Source organism: Panthera pardus, unplaced genomic scaffold (assembly GCF_024362965.1).
Source record: "Panthera pardus isolate Hobbes unplaced genomic scaffold, ASM2436296v1 HiC_scaffold_13, whole genome shotgun sequence".
NCBI classification, from domain to species: domain Eukaryota; kingdom Metazoa; phylum Chordata; class Mammalia; order Carnivora; family Felidae; genus Panthera; species Panthera pardus.
Window position 1 is genome coordinate 80537324 of NW_026526688.1, and position 19171 is coordinate 80556494.

The 19171-nt window shown below is 36.1% G+C and overlaps 1 protein-coding gene across 7 annotated transcripts in view; it reads left to right on the forward strand.

The window, feature by feature from the left end:
- Nucleotides 1-18911, forward strand: part of TTC29 (tetratricopeptide repeat domain 29) — a 674033-nt gene extending 655122 nt beyond the window's left edge. For all 7 annotated transcript variants that reach the window (XM_053901209.1, XM_053901212.1, XM_053901211.1 and 4 more), the window contains 2 exons: nt 18402-18468; nt 18755-18911. In XM_053901209.1, coding sequence (XP_053757184.1) covers nt 18402-18468; nt 18755-18785 — 98 coding nt within the window. In that variant the 3' untranslated portion in view covers nt 18786-18911. The remainder of the gene's footprint in view (nt 1-18401; nt 18469-18754) is intronic.
- The last annotated feature ends 260 nt before the right edge of the window (nt 18912-19171 follow it).

Sequence of the window (19171 nt, forward strand, 5' to 3'; positions counted from 1 at the left end):
TGGTATGTATAGTCTACTATATATACTTGCATAATTTATATGCAACACCCTCAACAACTGAAGTCCATGAAAATTAAGTTAGGCTACTTGGAGAATCACCAAGGTTTGAGAGACAACCAAGTACTAGGGCAAAGTAATAAGATTTGCCTCTTGCATAAGGACACTGCTTCAAGACTGGGAGAGGTAGCTTTTTCACTAAATACATAGAAACAAGCACAGAAAGTCAAGCAAAGTGAGGAAACAGAGGAATGTGTTCCAAACTAAGACAAGACAAATCCTCAAAAAAAGATCTTAATGAAGAGGAGATAAATAATATATCAGGTAAAGAGTTTAAATGGTCCTAAAGATGTCCATTGAATTTGGGAGAACAATGGTGAATACAGTGAGAACTTCAACAAAGAGATAGCAAATATAAGATAGTGCCAATCAGAAGTCACAACATTGAAAAATACAATAACTGAAATGAAAAATACACACAAGAAGTGTTCAACAGGAGACTAGATGAAGTAGAAGAACAAATCAGTGACCTAGGATATAGAGCAGTGAAACTTACCCAATTATAGCAACAAAAAGAAAAAATATCTTAAAAAGTGAAGATAGCTTAAGAAACCTATGGAACAACATCAAGTGGAATAGCTTTCAGATTATAGGGGTCCCAGAAAGAGAAGACAGAGAGAAAGGGGCAGAAAGCTTACTTGAAGAAATAATTGCTGAAATCTTCCCTAGCTGTGGGAATAAACCAAACACTTAGGTCCAGAAAGCACAGAGAGAAAGATAAGAAGTCACATTATAATTAAAATGTTGAAAGCTAAAGATGAGACAATCATAAAAACAACATGATATAAACAACTTAGTACATTCAAAGGGAACCTCCATAAGACAGTCAAGCAGTGAATCTGTAGGCCAGAAGGGAACAACGTGATATCTTCAAAGTTCTAAAAGGAAAGAACTTCCAGCCAAGAATACTCAGCAAGTCTATCATTCAGAATTGAAGGAGAGCTAAAATGTTTTCCAGGTAGGCAAAAGGTAAAGGACTTCATCAACACTAAACAGGCCTACAATGAATGTTAAGGGGCATTCTTTAAGTTGAAAAGGAAAGACACTGATTCATAATAAGAAAGCGTATGGAAGTAAAAATCTCACTGGTTAATGGTACGTATATAGTAATGATACTGAATTAAACACTTATAAAGTTAGTATGAGAGTTAAAAGACAAATTTGTGATATTAACTATAATTACAATAGTTAGTGAAAGAATATACAGAATTAAAAGATGTAAAATATGGGGGCGCCTGGGTGGCTCAGTTGGTTGAGTGTCCGACTTCAGCTCAGGTCACGATCTCGCAGTGAGTTCGAGTCCCACATCAGGCTCTGTGCTGACAGCTCAGAGCCTGGAGCCTGCTTCAGATTCTCTGTCTCCCTCTCTCTCTGCTCCTCCCTCACTCACACTCTATCTCTGAAAGATGAATAAATGTTAAAAAAAAAAAAAGATGTAAAATATGAGGTAAAGATAAAGCAGGGGGGATAAGAATATAGAGTTGTTAGAATACGTTCAAATTTAAGTTGCTACTAATTTAAAATACACTGCTATAGAGAGACTGTTACATGTGAACATCATGGTAACCAAAAAGCAAAAACCTACAATATATACACAAAAGATAGTGAGAAAGGAATCTAGACATAATACTAAAGAAATTCATCAAATTACAGGGAAGAGAAGAGAAGAAAGGAACAGAGAGGAATTACAAAAACATCCAGAAAAAATTAACAAAATGGTTATCAGTTTATGCTTATCAATAATTACTTTAAATGTAAATGGGCTAAACTATCCAATCAAAAGATATAGAGTGGCTAAATGAATAAAAAACAAGACCATATGCTGCCTACAAGAGACTCACTTCAGATGTAAAGACACACACAAAATGAAGGGATGAACAAAGAGTTCCCATGCAAATGGAATTGAAAAGAAAGCTGGAGTAGCTATACTTATATCAGACAGAATAAATTTTAAAACAAAGACTATAATAAAAGACAAAAAGGGAATTATGTAATGATAAAGGAATCAATCCAACAAGAGGATATAACATTTGAAAATATTTACACATCCAACATAGGAGCACCTATATATATATAAAGCAAATATTAAGAGACCTAAGGGAAGAAACTGACAAAAATACAATAATAGCAGGGGACTCTAATACCCCACTTACATCAGTGGATAGATCAACGAGACAGAAAATCAATAACGAAACATAAGCCTTAAGTGACACATTAGACCAGATGGACTTAATAGATATATACAGAACATCTATCCAAAAGCAGCAGAATTCACATTCTTCACATGTGTATATGGGATGTTCTTCATGATAGAACACATATTAGGCTCAATATCTGTCTCAATAAATTTAAGAAAACTGAAACCATATCAAGCATCTTTCTGATCACAGTGGTATGAAACTAGAAATCGGTTACAAAAGAAAACTGGAAAAAATCAAAAAATATGTGGAGATTAAATAACATACTATTGAACAACCAATGGGTCAGCAAAGAAACCAAAAGGGAAATAAAAAAAATACCATGAGACAAATGAAAATGTAAATACAGCAGCCCAAACTCTATGGGATTTGGTAAAAGCAGTTCTAAGAGGGAAGTTCATATCAATACAGTCCTACTTAAAAAAACCGGAAACGTTTGGAAAAAAAGAACTACACTTTTCACTTAAAAAAACTAGAAAAAAAAAAAAAATAACAAGGCCCAAAGTTTGTAGAAGGTAGGAAATAATAAAGATCAGAGCAGAAATAAATGAAATAGAAACTTTAAAGATATGTAAAAGATCAATGAAACTAAAAGGTGCTTCTTTGAAAAGACAAACAAAACTGACAAACCTTTAGCTAGACTCACAGAAAAACAAAACGCAAGTAAATAAATTTCGAGGTGAAAGAGGAGAAGTTATAGCTGATACCACAGAAATATAAAAGATCATTAGGGACAGCTATCAACAGTAGTATGCAACACGCTGGACAACATAGAAGAAATGGATAAATTGCTAAAACCATACAACCAACAATACTGAATCATGAGGAAATAGAAAATCTGAATGGACCAGTTGCTAGTTAGGAGATCAAATCAGTAATCAAAACACTATCAAACAAAAGTCCAAAAGCAGGCAGGTTCACTAGTTAATTCTACCAAAGATTTAATACCTATCCTTCTCAAACTCTTCCCGAAAATTGAAGAGTAGGAAATACCTCCAAACTCATTTTATGACGCCAGCATTACCCTGATACCAAAACCGGACAAGGACACTACAAGGAAAACTATAGGCCAATATCTCTGATCAACATAGATGCAAAAATCCTCAACAAAATATTAGCAAACCAAATTCAATGATATATTAAGAGGATTATATACCATGAGCAATTGGAATTTATTCTAAGAGCTCAGCATCTACTTATCAATCATTGTGAAATTAACAAAAGGAGGATAAAAATTATATGATCAGCTCAAGAAATGCAAAAAAAACCATTTGACAAAATTCAACATCCATTTATGAATAAAACTAAACTAAACAAAATGGGGATAAAGGGAGCATACTTCCCTTACTTCACATAATAAAGGCCATATATGACAAACCCACAGCAAGCACCATATTCAATGGTGAAAAGCTTTTAAGCTTTTCTATATAAGCAACAAGGCAAAGATACCCTCTCTCTCCACTTCTATTTAATGTAGTACTAGAAGCCTTAAATATACCAAGTAGGCAAGAAAAAGTAATAAAAGGCATCCAAATATAAAGGAAGAAATAAAACTGTCACTATTTTCAGATGACATGATTCTGTATATAGAAAATTCTAAAGACTTCACCAAAAAACTATTAGAACTGTAAATGAATGCAGTAAAGTTTCAGGATACAAAAATCAGTATATAGATTTCAGTTATATTTCTATACCCTAATAATGAACTATCAGAAAAATAAATTTAAAAAAAAACAATCCTATTTACAATGGCATTAAAAAGAATAAAATTCCTAGGAATAAAATTAAAAAGGAAGATGAAAGATCTGTACACTTAAAACTATAAAACACTGGTAAAAGAAATTGAAGAAAACACAAATAAATTGAAAGATATTCTGTGTTCATGGATTGGAAGAATTAATGTTGTTAAAATGTCCATATTACCCAAAAAATTCTACAAATTCAATACAATCCCTATGACATTTTTCACAGAATGATAAAAAAAAATTATAAAATTTGTATGAAACCACAAAAGACCTCAAGTAGCTAAAACAACCTTAAGAAAGAACAAAGCTAGAGGCATCAGGCTTCCTGATTTCAGACTACACTACAGAACAAAAACAATCAAACAGTATGGTATTAGCATAAAAACAGACACATAGATCAATGAAACAGAATAGAGACCTTCCCAAATAAAGCTACATATGCATAGTCAATTAATTTATGATAAAGGAGACAAGGATATACAATGGAGAAAGGATAGTTTCTTCAATAAATGCTGTTGGGAAAAACTGGACAGCCATATGCACAGCCATATGCAAAAGAATGAAACTGGACCACTATCTTATACCATACAAAAATTAAAGTGGGCTGAAGACTTGAATATAAGACTAGAAACTATAATAGATGGTAAGCTCCTTGACATTGTTGGATCTGACTCCGAAAGCAATGGCAACAAAAGCAAAAATAAATGATTGGGACTACATCAAACCCCAGCGAAGGAAATCATCAACAAGATATAAAGGCAACCTTCTGAATGGGGAAGATATTTGCAGATCATATATCCAATAAGGGACTAGTATTCAAAATATATAACAATTCATACAACTCGATAACTGTAGCAGGAAGTATGACGGAGTTCCAAAAGGTGAGTCTACAAACAAAGTGCAGTTAAGTGAAGGTCCTCATACTCAGTGGGAATGAGGCCCCGACCCCAGATTGAAGCTTCTTTTTATTAGGATAATTGCTAAAGACTATGTGCATAAAGTGAGCTAAGTGTGTTAATCAATCTAATGGTTTAGTTTTTCAAGGTTGAATTTCGAGTTAATTGGTTTCTATAACACTAGGAAGGGTCGGGTATGAAGGAGGATCCAGCCCAAAGTTAAAGGCTCTAGGCAGTCCTTGCAAGTTGCAGCCACATTCAGCTGTGTAAACATGCCCTAAGGCCTTTCACCTTCTCCAGCCCTTCCCTTTTGAAGTCTTTTCCTTTGATGCTTCCCTCCTGCATCTCCCACAAATAACAACAAAAATCTGATTAAAATACAGGCAGAGAATCTGGATTGACAGTTTTCCAAAAAAGACATACAGGTGGCCATGGCACATGAAATGGCACGTGAAAAGGTGCTCAACATCACTAAGCGCTAAGGAAATGCAAATCAAAACCACAACGAGATATCATCTCATACTTATCAGAATAGTTATTATCAAAAAGACAAGCAATAACAAGTGTTGGAGAGGTTGTGGAGAAAAAGGAACGCTTGTGCACTGTTGGCGGGAATGTAGATAGGTACAGCCACTATAGAAAACAGTATGGAGGGTCCTCAAAAAATTAGAACTACTACATGATCCAGTTATTCCACTTCTGGGTTTTTATTGAAGTAAATGAAAACACTAAATCGAAAAGATATCTGCACCCCTATATTCATTGCATCATTACTTACATTGCATCATTACTTACAATTACTTACATTACTTACATCATTACTTACAATAGCCAACACGTGGAAACAACCTAAATGTCCATCAGTAGATGAATGGATAAAGAAGCTGTGGTATATATACACAATGGAATACTACTCATTCATTAAAAACAAGTAAATCTTGGGGCACTTGGGTGACTCTGTCAGTTAAGCATCTGAGTTCAGCTCAGGTCATGATTGGCTTGGTTTGTGGGTTCAAGCCCCACATCGGGCTCTGTGCTGACAGCTCAGAGCCTGAAGCCCTTCGGCTTCTGTGTCTCCCTCTCTGCCCCTTCCCCACTTGTACTCTGTCTCTGTCTCAAGATGAATAAACGTAAAAAAAAAAAAAAAAAAAAAGGAAATCTTGCCATATGCAATAATGTGAATGGACTTTGAGAGTATTATGCTAAGTGAGAGAAAGTAGAGAAAGACAAATATTGTATGATTTCACTTATATGTGAAATCAAAACAAAACAAAATTCATAGATACAGAGGACAGACTGATGGTTATCAGAGAGAGCAGTTGAGGCAGGCAAAAAGGGCAAAGGGGGTCAATTATATGATGACAAACAGTAACTAGACTTATAGTGGTGATCATTTGTAACGTATGCAAATATTGAATTATTATGCTGTACACCTGAAGCTCATATAAAGTTATATACCCATTTTACCTCAATAATAATAATAACCTAAACTGTGTCAGTGGTAACAGTGAAAATTCAAACCTATTGAACTGAGCATTCTAAGAAAATTAATTTGTGATTAAACTGTAACAAAGAACTGCTAGCACACTGGACAAAGATATAAGCCTAAAAATCATGAGGCCTGTGTTTTGGTCACAACTGATTGTGACCACACAGGGCCTTGGAGCCAACAGTTGTTTGTTTGTTGGGTACTGAGCATCCGTCTCTCTTTCTTTGGTACTAGTGCCATAATCTCATCTGATAGAATAACTCCTTCTCCATATATACATCTTAGTAATCAAAATCCCTTAAGCTAAAGGGCCAAGGGATGGGCACATAAGGCCCATGTATAAGGCAAATTGGATCTTTTCTCACAGGATTTTGAAACCTGATCAAAATGATGTACAAAGTGGGATGGGACTGGAAGTTCTAGCCAGAGTAATTAGTCAAGAAAAAGGTATCTAAATTGGAAAGGAAAAAGCAAAACGATCCCTACTTGTAGATGACATGATTCTAAACATAGAAAATCCCAAGGAAATTTTTAAAAACTCAAAAAAATTCTAGATCTAGTACACAAATGTGGCAAAGTTGCAGGATTACAAGACCAACACATAAAAACAGTTATATTTCTATAAACCAGCAGTGGAAAATCTGAAATGAGATTAAGAAAAAAATCCACTTACAATAGCATCCAAAAGAAAAAATTACCCAGGAACAAATTTAACCAAGGAAATGAAACACACACTGAAAACTATAAAACATTGATGAAAGAAATCTAAAAAGACATAAATAAATGGAAACACATCCCACGTTAATAGATTGGAAGACTTATATTAACATGGCAGTACTACCCAGAATGATATACAAATTCTATGTAATCCCTATCAAAATTCCAACAAACTTCTTGCAGGAATGGAAAAAGCAGTCTTCAAGTTCATATTCAATTGAAAGGGACCCTGAATAGCCAAAATAAGCTTGAAAAAGTAGAACAAAGTTGGAGGATTTACACTTGCCTATTTCAAAGTTTACTACAAAGCTACAGTAATCAAAACAGGATGGTACTGGCCTTAAGGTCAGACACATAAACTGATGGGATGGAACTGGCAAATTAGAAATCAACCCTCATATGTATATGGTAAATTGATTTGGGACAATAGCTCAAAAACTATTCCATAGGGAAAGAACAGTCTTTTCAACATATCAGCCTGGGAAAACTAGATATCGACATACAAAAGAAAACAATGAAAGTGGACCCTTACCTCACAGTATATACACAAATTAACACAACCTAGATCAAAGATCCAAATATAGGAGCTAAAACTGTAAATCTCTTAGAAGAAAATATAGGGGTAGTCCTTTCAACATTGGATTTGGCAATAATCTCTTGATTTTGACACCAAGAGCACAGACAAAAAAAAGAAACAGTAAATGGGAATCCATCAAAATTTTAAAATTTTGTGCATCAAAGGACACTATCAAAAAAGGGAAAAGACAACTCACAGAATGGGAGAAAATGATAAGGTTTGGATATCGAGAATACATAAAGAACAAATCAGCAAGAAAAACCCCAAACAACCCAATTAAAAATTGGGCAAAGGACTTGAATAGACATTTCACCAAAGAAGATATGCAAATGGCCAGTAAGCACATGAAAAGATGCTCCACATCATTAGTTATCAGAGAAATGCAAATCAAAACCCAAAATGAGTTATCACTTCACACTAATTAAGATGACTATTATCAAAATAATAGAAAATAGCAAGTGTTGGCAAGGACCTGGAGATATTAGAACTCTTGTGCATTGTTTGTAGGAATGTAAAAACAGTGCAGATGCTGTGAAAGCAGTCTGGTAGTGCCTCAAAAAGTTAAACATACAATTACCATATGATCCAGCAATTCTACCTCTAGGTACATACCCAAATAAATTAAAAGCAAGGACTTAAACATACATTTGTACACCAATGTTCATAGCAGAATTATTGACAATAGCCAAAAGCCGTAAACAACCCAATGTCCATCAACAGAAGAACAAACAGAATATAGCATATACATTTAATGAAATATTATTCAGCCTTAAAAAAAGAATGAGATTCTGACACAGGCTACAACATGAATGAATATTGAAAACATTATGCAAGTAAAATAAGCCAGACCAAAAAAGAACAAATATTGTATGATTCCACTTTTATGAGGCAAAGTTATAGACAGTAGAACAGAGGTTACCAAGAACAGCAGGGTGGGAAGAACAGGGAATTGTTTAATAGATACTGAATTTCTGTTAGGGATGTTGAAATGTTATCAAAATGGATCATGGTTATGGTTTCACAATATTGTGAATGCATTTAATGCCACTGAATTGCACATTTAAAAATGGTTAACATGATAAAATTTATATTTTGTATATATAGAACAATTTAAAAATCCACAACCAGGAAAAAAATATAGTAATGACCAGCTCACATCTTTAATTTGTCAGAGTCTACCTTCAGGTGACAGTAGACAATTGAACACATAGTATAAGAATTTTACAATAATATACCTTTGTTTCTCGCCCCCCCCCAGACTTTCCACTATTGTTGTCATACATTATACTTTTACATATATTACACTTTTACATATATTGTAAATCCCACACTACGTTGTTATAATTTTTATTCTGTCAAATATTATTTGAAGAAATTTAGTAATTACAAAAAATCTTTCATCTTTTACTTGCCATATCTAACATTCTTCATTCCTTAGCATAGGTCCAAATTTCCATCTGGTGTCATTTTCCCTCTGTCTAAGGATTTTATCATTTCTTACAGTGCAATCTGCTGCTGATGAATTGCTTCAGCTCTTGTCTGTCTTAAAAGTCTTCGTTTTGTCTTCATTGTTGAAATATATTTTTACTGGGTATGGGATTCTGGGCTTGACAGGTTATTTTTCTTTTAGTACTCTAAGTTTCTTGAGCTTAGAGTTTGTTGAACTACTTAGATCTCTGGGTTTGTGGCATTCATCAAGTTTAGAAAAAATTTCAGCTGTAATTTCTTAAAGTATTTTTCAGTTCTTTACCCATCTCCTTCCAGAACCTCAATAACGTTTATAAAGGGCTACCCGAAACTTTACTGCAACTCTGTGATATTCTTCTTATCTTTTTAATTATGTGCCTCTCTTTGTTTTGTTTGGGTAGTCTCTACTGCTCTGTCTTCAGTTTCGCTAATTGATTTTTATTATACCATCCATGTATCCACTTAACATTTTTAATGTCTAAAATACAGTATGTCTGGGGCACCTGGGTGGCTCAGTCAGTTGAATACCTGCTTCAGCTCGGTCATGATCTCACAGTTCCTGGGTTTGAGCCCATCATGGGGCTCTGTGCTGACAGCTCAGAGCTGGAGCCTGCTTTGGATTCTGTGTCTCCCTCTCTTTCTGCCTCTCCCCAACTCATGCTCTGTCTTTCTTTCTCTCACTCAAAAATAAAATAAAAATAGATTAAGATAAGAGTTATGTCTTTGTTCCAAATAACAGTTATGTCTTTGTTCCAAATCCTAACAACAGTGTCAGTTTTAGGTTATTTCTGATTGGCTGATTCTTCTCCTCGTTATGCTTTTTTTTGCATGTTCTGTAATTTCTTATTAAATGCCAGATATTGTGTGCCTTAAATTTTGATCACATTCCTTTCTGGTAAACTGAGAGTCTGATCAAAAGAGGGGACCTATTAAAACAAAAACAAAAACAAAAACAAAAGGCCCAAAATAGTGTCACTTGAGTCAGGCCAAGTTACTAAATCCAGGCAGTTTCAACCTCCTCCACAAATATAAATTATAACCTATTGATCAGGAATTTTCTGATAAGCACCAATGAAGAAATTTGTTACATGGGCCCTTTCTGCCTGCCAAAAGAAAGTTGAGGAAATCTGCCTAAGACTCCTTGCTCTTACCCTTCAGGGAGAGTGACTTGGCCTGCAACAGTCCTTCCTTTTCTTTTGCTTATAACTTTCTTGCCCCACTCTCCTTCTATTAAAAACCTTCCATTTTGTGGAAGCTCCTCCCTCCCCTCTACTTGCTAGATGGGATGCTGCCCATTCATGAATCATTTAATAAAGCCAATTAGATAATAGATAAATAAATAAATAAATAATAAATAAATAAATGCCAGATACTATAAATGGTATCCTTTTTTGGTACTAGTCAGTTTTGTATTCTCATGAATATCCTCAAGCTTTGTTCTGAGATGCAATAAAGTTCCCAGGTATTGCCTTTGTGATCTATTGGGTGGGGTCAGAGAAAGATTAAATATAGGGATATTTTTCCCCACCTCTGAGGCAAGACCCTTCTGAGTACTCTGTCCACTGCCCCATGAATTATGAGATTTCCCAGTCTGGCTGGTGATAACAGGTAGTATTCCTAGCCTTTTGTGAACACACTGTGTACTGTCATTCCTGTCCTTTTGGGTTGTTCCTTCCCCAGCCATGGGTAATTTCCTTACGTATATGCTCTGATCTGTACTTTGATAAATCCTCGAGGGCAGCCTCTGTATACCTCCAGAATTCTCACTGTATGCAGCTGTCTCCTCTACAGCACACTAGTTGCTAACTCTTGTGGCCTTGGTTTCCCCAGACTCTCTCAGCGCCATCTCCTCAACTAAAGGAGCCCACTGAGCTCTTCCTGAGTTCCCCTCTCTAAGTTATGGCATGGAAACATACTCAAGACAGTAGGCTGAGCCGTTGTAGGGTTCATATCGTTTCCTGTCTCTCAGGTGTCACTGGGTTTTGTTGTCTGATGTCTAGTATCTTCAAAATCACGGCTTCATATTATTGGTGGGGAAAGAAGATACTGTGATTTCTGTTACTCCATACTCTGTAGGGGGGAAAATGTTAGATTTGTAATGTAGTATCAATAGGAGAAATAAAAAGAACTGTATGAAGACATCAGCACTGTGTTTATCTTGAGAAAATATTTAGGGGCGCCTGAGTGGCTCAGCCAGTTAAGCATCTGACTTCGGCTCAGATCATGATCTGATGGTTTGTGAGTTCAAGCCCCCCATTGGGCTCTCTGCTGTCAGCACAGAGTCTGCTTCAGATCCTGTCTCCCTTTCTCTCTGCCTCTCCCTCCCTGCGTGTGTGCATGCTTTCTCTTTCTTTCAAAAATAAATATTAAAAAAAAAAGTATTTAGTGTCTCTACAGGCTGATTCACCTGAATCAGATACTTTCATTAAAAGTCCAGATATCCAGAAGAAGAAATTCAGTATAAGTCTGTGTCAACATGGTAACTTCAGTGCTTCACCAAGGTCTAGCTCCATTCCGTTGATTTAAAATAGTGTTAGGAGAAAAGAACCTATAATTTTGAGTTAGAATATACACTTGATCCTTGTATAAATTTTAACAAGCTTCAAATATTAACAAATGCCTTTGGAAAGGGAATTACTATATACCAGAACCTGCAAATGAAAGAACACATCTCACTTTTTGACACTTTAGAGAATATGCCCAAACTTGTAAGAAGCCTCCTGCCTTCAAAGTTAATATCTTGACTTTTTCTTCACAGGTATAGAATAACCATATCATGATTTTCTACTTCAAAACACAGAACAGATTATCTTTTTGTTTACTAACAAAAAATAGGAAAGAATGCCAAGAAATGCACGTTTTTTGGTAGAGTGAGTAACTCTGTTCATGGTAACATGAACCAGTAACTCTGGTTCATAGAATTTTTTACACAACTATAAGATGAGAAGTGCCATGAATGACAAGCCAATATTACCAAAAATCCAGGGGAGGAGAGAAAGTGGAAAGGAAAGGGAAGGAAAAAAGCACCAAGTCATATACTAACATCAATATGCTGACACTGCAATCATGCTTCACATGACTAATTGATGACATTTGCACATGGGATTATTAGATGCTATTTGCCACATGCCCACACACACCTCAAGATTCATTCTCCCATTTTATCTGTTCTGTGTCCTTGGAAGACTGACTTCAGACTACATCTCACAACTTCACTTGCCTTCTGGCTTCCTGGTTTGGATTTATCCAAAGGGCATCACCAGCAGGAAATCAGAGGTTAGGAAGGTGGAGAGGTCAGGAAATTGTTCCTCTGTTCTGAGGAACTGAACTGAGGCTCAGTTCTGACAGCTGTGATACTCTACAGCTGCTGCTTCTAGCTTCTATTGGGAGACCCCTTTTCTTAAATCTCCATTTCTCACTCAGGGTGCAATAACATCCTCTTCCCCTTACCTTTCAGCCCCAGGGAAAGGTATGGCATCCCTCTATTATGAGGCACTGGGTGCCTCATCCCTTGTCAGTTCTTAGCCCTGCCCTCATCTCCCAGTGGTCCCTTCATTAAAGTCTCTTCCAAATCCCAGTTGAATGTGCCATCTGTTTCCTCCCGCTTGATACTCTGTCCTTCTCTATTGTATCAACTGGGGTGGCTGAAGACAAGCAAGTACAAGAAATATTAGGAAACTTCCACTTGCTGAAAAGTTCAGTTGATTAGAGAACAATGCTAATGAGGCTGAAATTAGTGTCTGGCTGTGCTCCAGGACCACAGGCTGTATCCCTGACCAGCCATTTTACACACCATCAGTTACAAGGAGGACCATGCCAAAAAGGATACATGACTCTGTGCCAATCCCTCAACACTTCTAGGAGCATAATTCAAAAACTAGCTGTTCATTGAGATAGCTTCAAAATCATCTTTGTTCCCCAAAGATAGCTTTGGTAATGTGGTTCTAATGAAAATTTTTTATAGATTATTTTAAATAATAAGACCATACCTGTCAATATTTTTGTCAAGAAAACACTTTCGTTTGCTTACTAATCTGTAGCTAATTCACAATAACATAGGTGAAAAGTCAAGCTTATTGAAATATGCCTTATATTGGTAATGGGATTCAGGATTTATACAGATATATATTTAGCTCATTTCTTTAAACTTTCTCAGCTATTGTGACTAAATAAATGAAACTACACAACCGTTGTTTAAAGAATAAATAGTTAAAATATTATTTGAAGTGATTTTCTGATTATCAAGCGTAAATGACAAATTTTCCATATATATGCATATTTCCTCCAAACAAAACACTTTTCTCCTCAGTACAGTTGCTTTTACAAAACCATGTTGTAATTAGTTTACATTGTGAATGTACTATCATATTAATATTGCTATACTGAGCTTACTTCCATGGTGTTAATTTTATATGATTTGAGTACACGGAAGGAGACACTTTGTTCCCTTTGCAGAATTCAGTTTCTGACACTCTCTACTATCAGCAAGAAAGAAGTACTATTTCTACTAAAATTAAACCTATGACTTTAAGTAAAATGTGCTGAAATACTAAAGCAAAATATAATTTTATCATTAATGGTATAATGCTAAGATCACCCATAAGATATAGGCATTTTTATACATAGTATTTATTCTTAATCACTTTCATAAAATGCAATCTGAGTTTTATTTTTTAACAAAACCTTTTGAGTCATTTGGATAAGGTCAACAGAAAGCACAATCTTTTAACATTAGGTGATCAACTTTTTGACAATAGCAGGGCCAGCATAGCTAATGGAATAATAGCCTGCAGGGTCCAGCTAAATATGATATACGAACGTAATCAACCTCTGTGATGACTATTCAGAAGTAATCCCTTTAGCTTTGAACTGCAACATATATTTCAACCAGGCAAAAACCATATGAAGAAATTCTCTGCAGACCACACTGATACAATACAGCCTTCATATGCCGCTCTATGTGCTTGCTGCTTATAGTGAGTTTTAAATTTAAGGTAATGACCACTGTATATTCATGTGAGCATACAATACTTTTGATTTGTTGTAGAAAGGTTGAATCCATTACCAGGGGTCTAGTCTATAAACCCTAACACAACCTTTATGTACGAGTTATTATTTACCCTTTTCTAGAATAAGGCCAGTAAAAATGTTAGTCATGTCAAAATTATAAAAATTCATTTACCTTCTCATTCACAAAACTACCAGTCAGTGTCTCCTCCATTTTATTTTGCACTGCTCTACTGGTAACATTTTTTGAAATCTCATTTACATACAGTATTATATGAAAATTATAGGCCATTGTTTTCAAGTAAAGGGATGGGATGGTATGTTGATTGCAATTCAGCATTTGCTGACTTACTCTATTGCTCTTTGGTATAGTATAGGCTAAGTGGAGGCATAAATAAGATTGTTTTGTTGCCCACCTGAGGGAATCTACCATTTGAGAGCCTACTATTAACAGAGAAGTGTCTGTTTCCACTGAAATGGTAGACAGTATAAGCAAATATCATGCTCTCAACTTTGTATTGGTTCTGATCTCCTTGTGGGAGTGATATTGGTCCTACTTTTCCAGCTTCCTTGTAAGTCTTACAGATCAAACACCACAAATCACATTCGAAGTCAAGCCCACAGCACAAAACCTAGGTTAGGAATCAAAAATGAGTGCTTTTGCAACAGTGTAACCAAGAACAAACAATCCCATGGTGTTCGCCTTATTGCAAATGAATAGAAATATCGGACACCTGATGAGTTCAGGTGTTCCCCTATATAAATTAATCATTGCTAAGGTTTCCTAGCACAGAGAGAGTGTGGATGTATTTTATTTAAACTGGCAACTGTGGCCTAAGTTGAGTAAAAGAACAGCTACAGATACAGCTATTCTTCTCAGAGAATCTACTTGGGAAATATTCCCCCAAAAATCATCTTTCTTCAACATCTAGGGAGTGAATGCTGAAGAATTATTTGAGACAAACCGGGCATAATTTTAAACTCAGAAAATCCAGGAAAGATTTCCCCAGTTTAAGAGATGTTACATCCTGCCAAACCAAAGGGAAGGCTGAATTTAAGACATTAGATAGTATAAAATAGGTATTAGGAGGTTAGGATGTTCTATATATTGTGATGCAATGGAAAATATTAAACTGAGAAGCCCAAGGTAAAGAATGATAAAAACATATTACTTAAGGTAAAAGCTCAGCTCCTATTACAGAAAGTCCCCAAAGTACAGTAGGTTAAGAAGACACAAATTTGTTTCTTCCTTAATCCTGAAGTGAGCAGTCTAGATTCACAAGGTAGCTCCACAGGCAATTAGGGGACCATGATCTTCCATTTTATTGCTCCGCCATCCCCTAAGGCAGGGTTTCTCAATCTTGCACTATTGAAATTTTGAGCTAGATGATTTTTTTGTTGCTGAGGGGGCTGGAATATGGCTATCATGGCCATTGTAGGATATTTAGAAGCATCCCTGGCCTCTATCCACTGGATGCCAGTAGCACTTCCACCTATGAGTTGTGATGACCAAAAATGTCCCCAGACATTTTCAAAAGCCACCTGTGGGGCAAAATCACTGCCAGCTGAGATCCACTGGCTTAGAGTATTGTCAATGTCTGCATGTTAGAAACTGAATCATGGGGTAATGGCGCTATGTCTAAGATTAAAGAAAAGGAAAAATTTAATGGGGAATAAATCCTCACTGTCTAACACTCAGACCCAGGAGCAGTATGTATCATTTGTTTACTTTCACTGGTAAGAATTCAGTCATTTGGCTTCAACTAAGTATTTATTTGCTGATGCGGAAGATCTAATAGCAAAAAACAAACAAACAAAAAACCCCCAACAAACAAACAAACAAACAAACACAAAACCCTGATAAGTGGGAGACAGAAGGAATTGCTGGAGCCATGTCTTATGTGGGCAAGAACTGATGAAGTCTAGTGAAGATGGAGTTAACCTTAGATGGGAGCGTAGTAGGTAAGATAGAGCATATAGAACAAAAACAAGTAGGTAAGTGACTGTTAACACAGAGCTTGTGGAAGTTTCTTCCTATTGGCTTTTACTTCCTCCATGAAACCAGAAAATAAATCATCAGCTGAAAACAACGATCCCGTTGCAGGATTAGAGGTTTGAGAAAATAGAAGAAAAAGCTAAATAGTCATCTAGGAGAGTAGAAGAATGAATGGACCAAGAATGCTTAATAGGATAACCTGAAAGCATTAAAAGTCCACCTAATTTAAAGTGGGGTCTGGTTGTACATAGTACAGGAGAGGAATAGGGAGACAGTTGGATGTATCTAGGGTTATGGTTTTGTCAAGTGAATATGACAAAGTGGGAAAAGGGTAATGAAGTCAGGCTATATGCAAGGGGGAGAATGATCATGGAACTCAAGTTAAATAAAGAAGGGAAAGAAGACATCAAAACGGAGAGGAACAATGAAAATGCAGCAGCATTGGAGGTCCCAGGGAAGTAGAAAAATTGCTGGTGTTGGGGTACTAGAGGGAGTGATCTAAAAGGATAAAGCTGGAAGTCAAGTAGTTGAATGCTGGCAACTGAATTTGAGGGGGGCTCGAAGTTACTGCTACTGGCAAAGTCTAAGAATGTCCATGGGAATCAATGGCTGCAGTAGGGTGTGGGACCAGCTCGAAAAGAACCGAGCTCAAGGAATTAGGACCCAAGGTGAAGAATCTTCTGCATGTACATTTAAATTGCTAAGTTAAGAAAGTAGTAGCAAGGTAACAATAAGCCAATGATAAAATCAACTGAGAATGATCCCAGTTGTGGGTAGATCACAACAATAGTTGGTTGTATAAACTGATGACTGAGTTTTAGGAAGGAAGGAAGGAAGGAAGGTGAGTGTCCTGAAAGAGAACAATAAAGTGTAAGGAGGACATCTGTCCATTTCCAGGTCCAGTGGTAGCCAGACTGACAAAAAGAAAAACAAAAAAGGCTGCTGGGCTGGCAGTGTCCTTTGAGGGCAGCCATGTTTCTGTTAGAGCAAGAAAGTAAAGAGAATTTCAGAAAATGGAATGAGGATACAGTGGAAATGTTTCAGGAGTTGTGGTAGGAGATGGGGACAAAATAGGAAATGTATAGAGCCTTATTGAAAATAGAATACAGGGGTAGAGCCTGGATGGCTCAGTCGGTTGAGCGTCTGACTTCGGCTCAGGTCATGATCTCGTAGTCCATGAGTTTGAGCTCCATGTTGAGCCTGTGCGGACAGCTCAGAGCTTGGAGCCTGCCTCAGATTCTGTGTCTCCCTCTTTTTCTCTACCCCTCCCCTGCTCACTCTCTCTCTCTCTCTCTCTCTCTGTCTCTCAAAAATAAATCAACATTTTTTTAATTAAAAAAAAAAGAAAATAGAATAGAATAGATACAGGAAATGAAAGGGCTCCTGGAGTCGGAGGCCTATGATAAGCAAGAATGTAGAGCATATTATTGGATTAGTCCCAATGGATTCAACTCAGAAGTTGAAGGGCAGATATGAAAAGATACGCCTATTAATATGTATACATTTCCTGTATCTGATTTAATTATTTGGATACTTTATATTGCTATCTAAATTAATTTTCCTTTTGACTATTGTTCTAACAAGTCATTTTGTCCCCCAAAAGGTGGCTATTCCAGTTGCCATTTTATGTATCACAAGAATTCTGTGGATTAGGAATTCAACCATGGTTTGGCTAGACATGAGTTGAGGTCACCCGATGGTGGTGCTCAGCTGACAGATAGGCTAGTTTGAAGGATCCAAGACAGCTTTCCTCACAGACTGGAGCCTTGGAGTGATGGCTGGAAGTTTGGACTCAGCTGGAAAGGTCAACTGGAGCATCTTCTATGTGGTCTCTCCAGGATGGCAGGATGGTAGGGTTTTTTATATGGTGACTGGCTTCCTCCAAAGCAAGCACCCTGAGCAAACCAGGAGGAAGCTGCACAGCCTTTTCTGACCTCACCTCAGAAATCATGAAGCCACTCTCTCCACATACTGATTACAAAAGGGTCCAAAGCCTAGCCCAATTTCAAGAGAAGGTGAATTAGATTCCACCACTTGAAGATCATATTGTTGAGAAACATGTAAAGTGGGAGATATTGTGGCTATCTTTGACTAATATAATCTGCCCTGGTGACACAAGTAATACATTCACTTTGATCATTCAAGTGACCAGGATAGGTATCTCTGAAAAGAGACTCCCAGGTTCAAGCTCAATATAACTGTAAATTATATTTGTGATAAACCATTAAATTTACACATCTTTTTTCCTGTAGGAGGATCTAGAAAACCCACAATGGAAAGTTTGTATCAAATCCCAGAGAATTCGGAAGAACTCAATGGGTAAGATAAACCAAGTTAAAAGTTTCTATTGTATATACATTAGGCAAAATATTAAGCATAAACTGATTCTCCAAACACAAGAAGAATAATTTCATCTAGTACTTGATAATACTGAAACACTGTCTAAAAAAAATCACAGATTTACTTTTAAATGTTACATAAGGTTAAGTGTTTTTCATCTTTTAAGCCATGTCGGAAAATTAAAGAAAACAAAATATCTTTCAAGCAAATGTCTTTTTCTTTCTGCCCCAATATAAGATTAAATTTTGTAATTTATGTATTTCAGATTTCCAGATAATCGAAAAAATGAGACTTAAACCAGCTTTTGACTCAGCAACAAAGCAAGAAGAAATTTATCATGTCACCTTTGTCTTTGATAACTGTCATAGGAGTATGTTACAAATAATACAGATAAAGTTATAATAAAACTACGACTATGTTTAGATTGGATTTTGTATTGCAATGTACTACTACAAATTTAATCTAAAATTGATGAGAATAAAAAATGTATCTCAAATGCCTAGAACTATCAACAATTATTCATAAAACAAACTATAAATTTTCCTCTTATCCACTATTCCACAAGAAAAGTGTAATTATAGAATCAAATTTGGTTGTGTCTAATGAGAAAATAATTTTATTTTTTCTTTAAAAAAATTTTTTTAGAGAGAGTGTGCGAGTGGGGGAGAGGGGCACAGGGAGA